Genomic DNA, 12,554 nt, shown 5'->3' on the forward strand with positions numbered 1-12,554 from the left:
GTCTCCTAAGAGGGAGCAGACACCAGCTGGAATATGAGCAATACACTTCTTGCATGCCGCTTATCTTCATTTGGGTTAAGTGTACAGGCACTCTTGGGCCCCAGTGCCTACCCTGTAACCTAACTGTGCTTCTGTTGTACTCTGTTTAAGTGCATAATTGGTGAAATTTGGACCAGGAGCTGTCAATTTTGAGGCTTCTGAAGAAGCCCCGCACTGACTGGGTCCTGTCAGTTTTGAGGCTGCTATTAGAGGCAAAAGGCATTCTGAGAAACAAAGTACGGGACCTTAATGAGATCTAAGACGCTTAGCGTAGGCTGCTGCGGCATTTAATGAGCATGGTGTGTAATGAGTTCAGGTAAGTGCAGAAACTTTTTTTTTATTATTATTATTATTATTACTATTCATCCCTAGGTTATGCACTTTAAATAGTCCCCGGTACTTAAAAGTGTAACTAACCCGTGGAACTGTCTCCCCAAAGGCTGAGTCTGAAAGCTGTCTAAGGATGAGTACATGATAATGTTAGCTATGGTGTGGTGCAGGAGAATAAACACTTCTGACTAATCAGGTCTCTGGGTTCAGGATATAAGCCAGCCACCAGCTGCCAGAACTTGGAAAAACTTCTCCACTAGGCACGTGGTACCTAACTGTCTGTTCGATGTGGTTTGCATCTTACAGTGAAGCATCTGGTGATGGCTTCTGTAGGAGATGGGATACAAGACGAGACGGGCCTTCCAGCGCACTTCCGAATGCATAGCGGTGTACTACTCAGTACGTGGAAGGATAGCACCTTTTTTCCTACCTTCACTGTGCCTCTCAGTTTGGTTTATATCCAGAACACATTGATCCAAAATAGCCTAGAACTGATGTGCCTGCCTTTGTGCAAACCCTTAATGCAGAACTGCCACAGCGTTGCAAAATGGGCTTGCACCAGCATCACTTAATCCAGGCATGAATAAGTCTTTAATGTGGTGCATCTTTAGTAGAGATTTGTATCAGGTTAACTATACTAGGCATAACCTAGTTAAGGGATGGGGCCTAAGGCTTTTGGCTGGCATAGGCAACCCACACATCACCTGCAAATAAGAGAAATTGGGGGCTTTTTTTCTGTGTCATAAGGCCCTGAAGGGTCTTCAGAATATTTTGTGCTTGGGTAGTTTCAGGGCTTATTTTTCCCGAAAGACTCTGGGTGGCTGGAGAACTAGAAGCATAGCGTCCAGACTAAAGAGAAACCAAGAGGTTGTGGAGCAGCCAGATTTCGAACCCAAGACTAGCACTTTGGTTTGACATCTCTTTAAAGCTAGATGTCCAGCGGTTTCAGTTCCCTGCCCCTCCTGTCCAGGGTGAAGGCAGCTCCCACTCCACTTCTCTAAGCCTCCAATAAGAACAAGATAGGAAATGATGATCCTGACATTTCTAAGTTTAAAAAGCAAGAAATATTTCAAAAGGCCTTCAAGCTTTTAGACCTCTTTAAACAGAAAAATAAACAAGGGCGCAATGCAGCAGTGTTTTTTGCCTTTTCAAGTCACCTTTCAGGTTGTTTTAAAGCCCTTAGTTACCCTAAATCCTGAAGTTCTTGTGATACTGGGGGGAAAGACTTCTGCAATCAAAAGTGATTTGTAGCCTGAACAAGAGCCATCTGCAGGAATCAAGAGACTTGCATCGTTGTCCTGAATCGGATGTGTGCTCTGGGTGGTGGCTTGTGCATGTTGGTCACACTAGAGAAATGAGAATTCACCCGTGCATCATGTAAGCCTTTATGTGCTGTTTTGACAAGATTAGCGCTGCATTACGACATTTCTCTGGGAAAGCTAGTGATTACCAGCTACCAAGCTGTATGTGCATCCGTCATGGAGTGAGACTATCTCGTCATTCAAACGTTGTCGTGCAAATATGTAAAATAGGAAAGTTCGCTCCAGTCTGAAACAACGTATCTGGTTTGAATTAAAAAAAAAAAAAAAAAAAAAAAAAAGATTTTAACACACTTCCCCTCCCCTTCCCTTCCCTCTCCCCCACCAATGGGACCCTGCCAAGGTTGCGCATGGAAGCGAGCAGCTTCTGCCCAAGACGGAATTTACATTTGCAGTTTTACAATATTTCCCAGTGATTTTTTTTTTTCTCTTAAACTTTCTGCAGACCTAGCAAAGGGCAGAAAGGAGAATTAAGGCTTCAGAATGGACTGAGGTGTCTAATCTGTTTTTAAGGATTGGAGCAGGGAAGCCAGCTGCTGCTCTTTTCTCTTTCAAATGAAAGCGGTATATTGTCTGCAACTACGCATTCAGTTATATTCTAATACAAAACTTCCACCTGTATTACGGTGTAGATACCAACATGTTTTGCTGCACTTTTTGCTGTGAAAAAAGCCTGCCACTTGTGCCAAGAAACTGCACGTTAGATTTTACTCTATTCATTATAATAAGTATTTGTATAGAGTCCCTTGATTCATTAGAAATAAGAAGCCGTTAATAATTTTTGATTGACGTTTTATTTGATCTGAACTCTTTGTAATGCCAAGGAGCAGCTACTCTTGGTCAGCAGAGTACCATGTTTGGGATTGTTTCAGACATTCAGGCAAGTGAGCTAACACGAAGCTAAATAAAACATCTACACCTGTAGAATTACGTTTTGGATCAAAGTGCTAGGCAAGTGACAGCTGGCATTTTGAATGAGCCATCCTGAAACTTGCAGTATTTCAACCTTTCCCAGAAAGAAGTCTGTGGATATCACATTTTATCTGCTGACCCATCTATGTAGCAGGTGGGAGAATGCTGCTGGAAGTCTGTTAAATCTTTTGGACAGGATGACTTGCTGACTCCATCTAGGCTTGACAGAGTGTAGCCATTGCAATAGGCCAGCGGAGGGAAACCCCAGGGACAGCTCATCCCAAGAAGGCAACAAAAATTGAAACTGGAGCTTTGCCTTCTGTTACTAATAAGCATTAGACCACAGGAAGGAAGTGCCTTCGGAGGAGCTGTGCAGAGTGAGGGCTCTTGATAAGCGTGTCCCATTCAGAGTTCTTTTAAATTGCACCACAAGCTAAATTATTTGCCGTTAAAAAGAACAGTAGCGCATCTCTGGATTTTTATAAGAGCTGGAAGACCACTGACATCCGAAGTGCCCAACACTGCTTGTGTTTAGATCGCCTCTTACTTGATTAAATATGGAGATATGAAAATCAGGCTCATCTGCAGCATTTCGGTGCTGAGTAACACTGAAATAAGATTCTTGCTCTCATTAAGGTGATTAAGCTCTTCTGAAGATATCCTCAGATTTTAGAACAAGCATTGGCTTGTCAGGGTCTTTGACCCACTCCTGGATGTGGATGCACTGCAAGCAGACTGAACACAGGTATCTGCAAGTTACCTACACGGTATTTACACCAACGATAAGTTTTAGCAACATAATTTTTGCAGCGTTTGATAGTGTGGGGATTGTGGAGCTCCAGTTTCAAATGGTTTGGCCTTCAGACAAAGGAGTTGTTTTCACGCTCTTTTGCCAGTCCTCAAGACAAGTTATATTGTTGGACTTTTAAATGCACGCAGCTGAGTAGGATACAGAGACACCATGTTAACGTAAAACTGAATCAGTATTTATAGCATGATTTGTATCTCCACTTCCCAACTTCTGTGCTGTGCTATCATAAAGAATCTGTTCTGAAGGTGACACTTCTGTGGATCATTTCTTTTTTTCAGCCCAGCGATAATTTTTCCTTTTCAGTGAGCAAAAGCTCTTCAGACATTGGAACTCAGTATAGGTTTAAAAAATAAAAGCACCTCTTCCACTCTCCATAATAATTTTTTCATAATTTCTTTCCCCCTTTTTTTGGCTGAAATCAATAGCACTATGGTTATAAACCTAATGGAGAACACACAAGAAGCATCTTTTACAGTTTTAATTGATGAAGAGATTATTGCTAGAAAATAGAAGCCGTTTCACAGTTTCTCTCTCTGCCTTGTTAAATGTTCAGTTTATCAAGAGCTTAGAGGAATAGGAGGTTTGAAAAAAGAAAGAACTAAGTGCACTTTTGCTAACATTGGGAGCTAGTGGGTTGTGCAATGCCAAATATTGTGCCTGATATCCATGGGGAAATTTTTCTTTACTGGGAACTGTAATAGATGAATTTAAAAACAGAAATGTTTCACTGTGAAAACTCAAGAGCCGACTGTGCAAGCGCTAACCCTGTTGGAAGGACTGGCAGAGCGTGTATGCTCTTAAGTTCATTATTTTTTTCCAAGCCAAACAGCTTAACCAGCTTTGGTTCAGGAACTTGTAACTGCAAGTCTGAGAGACTTTTCCTGGGGCAGGGAGAAGGGAGGGATGGAAATTAAAACGCAGAAGTTTGCATTCATGACATGACAGCAGTTGGGATGAATTGATAAAGATGAAGCAAGAGCTCAGGGTTGCACAAGGCACAGGCTGAAGCAAGGAACAGCTCTGTTCCTGCCTCCTCCAGGGTGTCGTAAAGGGCTGCCAAAAGCCTCCTTGCTCATTCTCCTGCTTTCCACCGCCCTTCACTGGCTTCCTCTTCTGCGTCAGCCCTAAGCACCATCTCCTTCCCTCGGAGGCTTTGCACAACTTGGTTGTGGGCCTTTTCTGTGCATTAGTTTTCTTTCACATGAGAACTGCAGGGAAGCAATAAAAGCCACTTTAGTTCAGCTGTATCTTCAATTAAAGCAATCTCAGAAAGGAGGGAAGCAAGAAGAAACTGTGCGGTTGCTTAAGACAAGGTAAAAACCCAAGGGGAGCCCAAGAGGGCAGTGGGAGAGGTGAGATGCCCCCTACAGAGCAGGCCCGCATGGATTAGACTCCTGTTGAAAAGCACTAAAAAGTGACCAGCAATGACGGTTGGATTCTTACATTAAATTTTCCTGGTGAGTGCACGTATTTGGGATTTGTATTGGTAAGAAATTTGGACACAAACTGTCTTATCTAAGACACCCCTCCTCGCTTAGAAGGCTAGGGTGGAGTGAAATAATAAGAACAGTCCTGACTAACTTGGGGAGAGGAGGGTGTCAGTGAAATCGTTTTGGCTTGGGAGGTATCTGAGATGAAGTTAATAACAGCACTGCACCCAGCTCACACCTGCTCCCGTCCAGAAAGGCCAGCCTGCTTCTGGCTGCTGTTGCTTTTGCAGTGAGCCGGTAGAAAGCAAATGAGAGGAAGTAGGGAGGAAATCTGACCCGCAAAGGTTACTCCTCCACCTCCTCCCCCACCGCCTCCGTTTTTTTTCAGTAACCTTTGCCTACTGTGTATTGAGGGATTAGGGTTTATTTAAATGTTTGTTTTTTGGTTGCCTTAATGTCTTGCAATTTCCTAAGAAACTCATTTTAGAGCCTTAGTAGCTTGTGCTTGCATAAAACCTGAGCAGCCGTCAAGTTTCCCGAGCAGTAAAGAGAAAGGGAGGAGGAAGGAGTCTGAAGCTTCTGGATTTGTGTTCGTTTTGTTGGTAAGCGTCCAAATGTATGTTTGCATCCCCTGTTCCTACATGGGCTTTAATCATCCCAGAGAGGGGAGTCACTTGCCCCTCTGAGATCACAGATGATGAAAAAGCAAACTGCCGAGAGCAGCGGCAAGTAGCGTAGAGCGCAGCCTAGGCCCTGTTCTGGCAAAGACGGACATTGGTGCTTAATTTCAGACTTTTAGGCAGTTGTGTTTGACTTGGATGGAATTGGAATGAATTTCCTTTCATCTTCCTCCTTTGTGCTTGGAGCAGGGGGCCTGCTTGCATGTATAAACATCTTTCGGGCTCAGGGTCTAATGTAAGACAATCCGACGTACTGAACCATTGGAGGGAATGGGAGAAAGGGTGGGTGAAGGTAACATACATGGGAACACGTGGCTGTGTGGACGGGCTGCACACGTGTTTAGATTTGCATCATTTCTATTTTGTTTTTGAATTACAAGATGAAAACAGAGATCAGCAATCCCAAGCAGTCGTCTTCCTTGCTATCGGTTACTCCTTTCCACGGGCCGCGCAGTAGAATTGGGACTTGAGTCTTCTCATCCTTCCCTGCAGAAGCATCATGGAAACATTTTCAGGGAGAGGGGTCTGTGCTTAAGGGCTGTCGAGGAAGAAGCATCCCGGGTGCATGTGGAAGAAGTGGCCAAGCAGCCAAACAAGGCTGGCTGGGCTGGTGAGGCGGTAGGGCACTGCAGTGAGATGAAGGAGGAGGTTGGCATACTTGCATTCAACCTGGGGAGGTTTAAACAGTGTCATGTCTCCAGCAGTGGCTGTTTCCCTATGTTTTTAGAGGAAGAATCCAGAATTCCAAAAATGGAAAAGTATGGACAAACCTTTTCTGTAATATTGGGAATGTGTTTGGAAGTGTGGGTCAGTGTTCCTTGAGGGACCCTCTACCCCATCTAATGACAATGGCTGTCAGAGTTCATATGAATATTTCATCGCTTTTTTTTTTAATTACACTAAGCTCTTGGACTCCATTCTGATTTTTGGCAAGGAGTTCCACAATCATTCAGTTTTTCAAAGGATATGAATTGTTGCTTTTGCACAATACTTAACGCCTTTGGGTTTGACAGCGATGGTAAACCCCCAGTGAGAGATCAAAATAGAGTGCTTCTGTTCGAGCCCATCTCTCGCAGCCTGTACTCGTATGCCATCTCCGCCAGGCAACAACTGAGCACAAACTGTCTTTAAAAATAGAAATTAGGCTTGCTCTCACCCCCCCCCACTCAAAAAGCTAAATCACTTCATCGGTTCGTGGTGTTTTTGCTTTATTTCTGTCTTTTTTGGTGGGCGGGTGGTGAGGGCAGGTGTGTGTACATGTGATGGGGTTACCAAAGAACAGCCAAAACAAACTAGCACAGTGGTTCTGAATGCAAGGAAGCCCTTAAGCATCCGTATTCAGGTAACGAGGTCCTTCTACAGATTTGGTCTCCTCTGCCTGCCAGCTGGCCCCCATAGTTTCCCAGCGTCATGGTTTCTGTGGAATACAGCTGTAGTTGGGTCATGATGTGTTGAGGCAGAAGCAATTTCTCAAAAAATCAGACCCATGGAGGGCTTTGAACAGCAGAAACGATCTCCCTTTTGCACGTTGTTCATCGGTCATAAATCTATCTGATATTTTATCAAAATGGACCCAGTCTTTTCATATGTGAGTTTTTGCACGGCCGTGGTGGTTTTTTGTTGCCTCTCCCTGCATTCTTAACATAGTATTCAAGGCGAGGGCATACCACTGATTGATTTAATATTTTTTTCAGTCCTGTTTTCTCGTGCATTCTTTAACTATCATGTTATTTCCTTTTTTTTTTTTTTTTTTTTTTTTTTTTTAAACCTTTCTGTTTAAAACAAAATGGGGAATCCCTTACTTATAGCCCTGTGCATCTTAGTTCTCTGATATTGACTAAAATAAGGTCGGAAGGAACCAGATCTCTCGTCTAAATTATTTGGACTCTAATTTAATTGACAGAAGTATCCCTGGAGAACATCCCTGTTCCTCAACAGGCTAATTACTGCCATTTCTTATGTACAGAACATTAATCACAGTTAAAATAAAAATATGTACCATTACAGGCTGCATTAGTAAGGCATGTTTTGATTGCACTCACTGAGCCAAGAAGTTCAGTTTAAATTTTACTTAGGGATGAAATCCTGACCTCGTTGACTGCAGTGCATTCCGAGGGAAGGGTGGAAAACCGAATTTTACTGCCATTTTAAGTGAATGAAAATACCATCTTGGTCTTGCTAATGGCATTTTGATTGTGGTGGCGTCGCAGTTGTCCCGGACAGAGAGATCCCATGCGCTCCCTGGCAAGTTCACAGATTCTTGGAACTGCCTAGTCATCGGCTTGTATCTCAGGCTTTGGTAGATAGCTTGAGAAACGCATTTGGTCAGACTCCCTTTGTAACGTTCCCCTTCCTCTCACTTAAATGAGAGGTAATGGACTTGGACCACAGCTGCCCAATGAGTTTCTGAAAGAGCTGAAATTAGAGATTGGACCTTCCTGACTTTGGGCCCATCCTCAAGCCACAAGGTACACTGATTCCCCCAAAATCACAAAGCCAGGTTTGTTTTTGATAACACTGGTATCTGAGAGCTAAAACGGGGGGCTTAGAAGCTACGTGTCTTTAACATATATTTTTGGGGGTACTTTTCTGTACGTCAGTTGATTTACACGGTGAAAATAGACCAGTCATTCCCACTTTAGTTTCTAGTCCGTTCCAGTTCCTGGTTGCCATGCTTTAAAACATAGCTGCAGTGTTTTGCTTGAAACGTAAGGGATTTGTTACAGTCCAAATGGGAAGAAAGTTTTTTTTCCTCACCCCTGATTTGTTTAAAAATCACTTTAATAGTCTCATTAATAGGAGGTCTTATAAAATTTCCATGAACCTGTACTATCTGACAGTCTGATTCAAAGGAAACCACTTATAATTGTTCTTATGGCCCATTCTCAATCAAAACAATACTAGTCTTGTTTAAAGAAGCTATAAAAATGGACCACAAAAGAGAAACCTTGATACGGCCGTTTCTGGTTGGCTGAAAGACCCCAGCCACTCCTTTAGAAGTGCCCTGTTTCTACGCTGTTGAAGTGTATAAATATGTACCTCTGCTGTTGTAAATAAATACAGAAAGGCTATGCTCAGACTCTGACCAGCAGTGATTACCTGAAACTCCCGGGTTGCATAAAAATAAACTTTCTAACTGTTTTTTGTGCCAGACATTTTCACAGGGACTTTTCTTGCACATGTCAAAATGCAGGCTCCTGTGGCATGACCCATGAAACGGCAGGAAGAAGTTGCTGCGTGTGCTCAGTAACCATTTTTGAAATGCAGATATCGGCTTTTTATTTTTAATATGGCAAAATCCGTTCACAGATTATATTCCAAGCGGTCTTTAGGCAGATACTGATGCAGAGAGGTGCCTCATGTGATTTTTTTTTTTTTTTTTTTAATTTTTTTTAAAGCAGCTGTCTGATAGGCTCCTAAGACCCACTGACATCGACCTTTGAAAACCTGTCCCTAATTGCTAGGAACAGGGGGCAGATTCAGAGATCTTGTCTGACATTGGTGCTTCTGGGTTGCCAGGAGCATTCTTTTATTTTCCTTCCTTTTATTAACATTTCATTTAGCACACACATTTGCTGTACCTTAGTATTTCTGCAATAACACAACCTGCTAGAATGAGCTAGAAATTTTGGTGCTCTGTTTCAAATGTGAAGTAAACCAATAGCGAGAAAGTTGATTTAAAAAAAAAAATTACAGCCTATTTTTTTTTTTTCCCTTGGCTTCAGGTGGCAATAAAAATCATTGACAAATCCCAGCTGGATGCCGTTAATCTGGAGAAAATCTATCGAGAAGTGCAGATAATGAAAATGCTCGACCACCCCCACATTATAAAGCTCTATCAGGTACAGTTACCTGCTGCTCTCCTTCTCCTCTCTTCCTCCATGTGTTCTTGTGCGAAGGCTTTATCGGTGTCCAGTCCTGTATGTCAGTGATGTTTTTGGGGGCTGCTTTTTCATAATGCGCATTCAGCTTTTAGGTGGGTGAGTTTCTGTGGCTATGGTTTTCTTTAGTCATTCTGCAATCATTGTTGCATATGCAGCTTCTCAACCACATTTGGCCTCTGTGCTGCAGAACCCCGAAGATGCCTGCATTCTTCTTTTGAAAAAGTTAAGATGTAATTTAGTGATAGTGAAAGATATGAGATTGAGATACCTGGTGACTGAAACCTCCTGCAACTTTATAGAGCAGCTATGCTGTCATCAGGAACTGACCCCATGGCATTGCTGCTGTGCACACGCTGAGTTCAGAGAGGCCACTTTTCATGGCTTCATTGAGTTCTTGGCTTGTTTTGCTGAAACTACCTGCAGTTATGTCAAATGCTGTGGTGGTGGAAGCACTTGCCCACTGAGATCTAGACTGAGACCACCAGTCTTCTGTAGTATAAAGTACTGAGTTGCCAACAGATAACAACCCTCAAACCACACTGGCCATCAACAGAGGAAAGTTTTATAACCACCTCCACTGAACCATCTGGTGCCCCTAAAAAGCAGGATCCCAGTTACTTGACTTGTACTTGGTAAAGTCACACCATCATAAAGTGCGTGGAAGATGCCACCATTCCTGTCTGGTAGCCTTTTACTCCCACTCTCCGCTGGTATAGCTAATTACACCAGGTAGGATGACAATGATTTAAATCTTCATCTTTCAAAGTGATTTAAATCTTCATCTTTCTTACAACTACAAGCAGACCTGGACAGGTTGGACGTATGGGCGGAAAACAACAGAATGCAGTTCAACAAGGAGAAATGCAAAGTGCTGCACCTAGGGAGGAAAAAAGTCCAGCACACCTACAGCCTAGGGAATGACCTGCTTGGTGGCACGCAAGTGGAAAGGGACCTTGGAGTCCTAGTGGACTCCAAGATGAACATGAGTCGGCAGTGTGACGAAGCCATCAGAAAAGCTGATGGCACTTTATCGTGCATCAGCAGATGCATGATGAACAGATCCAAGGAGGTGATACTTCCCCTCTATCGGGCGCTGGTCGGACCGCAGTTGGAGTACTGCATGCAGTTTTGGGTGCCGCACTTCAAGAGGGATGTGGATAACCTGGAGAGGGTCCAGAGAAGGGCCACTCGTATGGTTAAGGGCATGCAGACCAAGCCCTACGAGGAGAGACTGGGGCACCTGGACCTCTTCAGCCTCCGCAAGAGAAGATTGAGAGGCAACCTTGTGGCTGCCTATAAGTTCATCACGGGGGCACAGAAGGGAATTGGTGAGGCTTTATTCACCAAGGTGCCCCCGGGGGTTACAAAAAATAATGCCCACAAGCTAGCAGAAAGCAGATTTAGACTAGACATTAGGAAGAACTTCTTCACAGTTCGAGTGGCCAAGGTCTGGAACGGGCTCCCAAGGGAGGTGGTGCTCTCCCCTACCCTGGGGGTCTTCAAGAGGAGGATAGATAAGCATCTAGCTGGGGTCATCTGAACCCAGTACTCTTTCCTGCCTAGGCAGGGGGTCAGACTCGATGATCTGTTGAGGTCCCTTCCGACCCTAGCATCTATGAAAGTCCTATCCAGACACTTGGATATACACAATGGGTCTCAAAGCCTTAGGCCCGTCTGCAGAAGTTATTGAGATAGCTGTTGGTGTCATTCTGTCTTGCAACTTTATATCTGTTAACTACTTTTAGCAGATGTGTAGGGCTTGCTAAACCACAGAAAATCAGATAATTTCAGACATAAAGGTGAATCTGCCCTTCAGTCATCTGAGAACGTCTGGATAATCTAACAGACCTTGGCATGAAAAGGTGAGACGGGGCATTCGGTTTCAAAATGTCTTGCTTTGTTCTTAAGCAAACATGCTTACCAATTGTAATCAAGGTTAGAGATACTCCTGAGTTTGTTTCAGGTGTCAGCATGTCATTGGAGCCCAGTCTGATGTGGCAAGAATTTCAAGGCATGCAGCATTTTGTCTTTAGGGACTAGTTAGATTTATTGGTTATTCCCCCCTAATTCTGGATCAGAGTCGATCCCAAATGACTAGTGACTTGTAAGGGCAACTTCCCCAATAGGTATTCTCATGTCTTTCTTCTCTGAGCAGCAGTAGAGGTGGCCTGGATTTAGTCACGTGGGAAGTGGACTACTAAAAAATCAAAGCTTGGGCAGAGAGAGTAGTAGAGAAATCCATCTCCACAGAAGTCCGCAAGTTGAGAGAGTCTCTGAGAATGAGAGAAGACAGAGTAGGTTGGGTCCATAGATTACCAGATGTTGGTCTGCTAGCAGGAGAGTGATTTGAAGTTTGGGTCTTCCAAGAAGGGTTTGGAGTAATAGTGGTAGGAATCCCGGCACCCTCTTTCATTATCTGTGTGTTGCATATAATTGGCTTTTCACATGGACATTCTCCCCTGGATAAAGGAGCTCCATCTTTCCTATAGGCCTTTGGTTCGTTAGTTGTCCCCTGGCTCTTAAATCTAATAACATTTTGAGCTCTCCATGTGTGCAGAGAGGAGAATTCATTAAGTGGGAAAGAGAGAGGGAGGAACTTGTGGGGAATAAGCTGAAGAAGAAAAGAGTGCTCTGAAGAAGTATGGTATATTCTTGATAGGGGCCAGTATTAAATTGCACCCCACCTGGAGGCATGGCTTCTTTATGCTGCTTCTAGCTCCCGATAGTTGCATGCGGCAGCTAACACAGGGAGATTGTAAAAGCACAGTGTAGTACTTGGTCGAAGGGCGAGTATCTGGTAACTGCTTTCAAGCTTGCCATTCTGTGTGCACCTGCTCTGACTTTAGGTACAGAGTGGAATATAGTGCAAGTGGCTCTTCAGGTACTTAATGACAAGGGTGTATGAGCATCAGATGTAAACAGTGGCATTAAGGCGCCTTTATATATAGTTTGCATTCCATCCAAGTTCATCCTCCTCTGGATGCACGTGCTCCTTGCATATAAGATCGAAATATTTGCATTGTAGCATCCTTGTGTCCCCTATCAAAAGGCATTTAAAAAAAGAAAGAAAAGGAGCAGAGTGCTTGTAGCCATCCTTTTCCATTTTTCCATATTTTTGCCCACAAACATTCACAATTTTAAACTTCATT

At 43.5% G+C, this 12,554-nt stretch overlaps 1 protein-coding gene across 1 annotated transcript in view; it reads left to right on the forward strand.

The window, feature by feature from the left end:
- The first annotated feature begins 452 nt into the window (after window positions 1-452).
- SIK2 (salt inducible kinase 2) overlaps window positions 453-12,554 on the forward strand; it is a 90,821-nt gene continuing 78,719 nt past the window's right edge. Inside the window, exons 1-2 of the mRNA XM_025207632.1 lie at window positions 453-768; window positions 9,247-9,363. Coding sequence (XP_025063417.1) covers window positions 706-768; window positions 9,247-9,363 — 180 coding nt within the window. The 5' untranslated portion in view covers window positions 453-705. The remainder of the gene's footprint in view (window positions 769-9,246; window positions 9,364-12,554) is intronic.

This window comes from Alligator sinensis, unplaced genomic scaffold (genome assembly GCF_000455745.1).
Source record: "Alligator sinensis unplaced genomic scaffold, ASM45574v1 scaffold1241_1, whole genome shotgun sequence".
NCBI lineage: Eukaryota > Metazoa > Chordata > Crocodylia > Alligatoridae > Alligator > Alligator sinensis.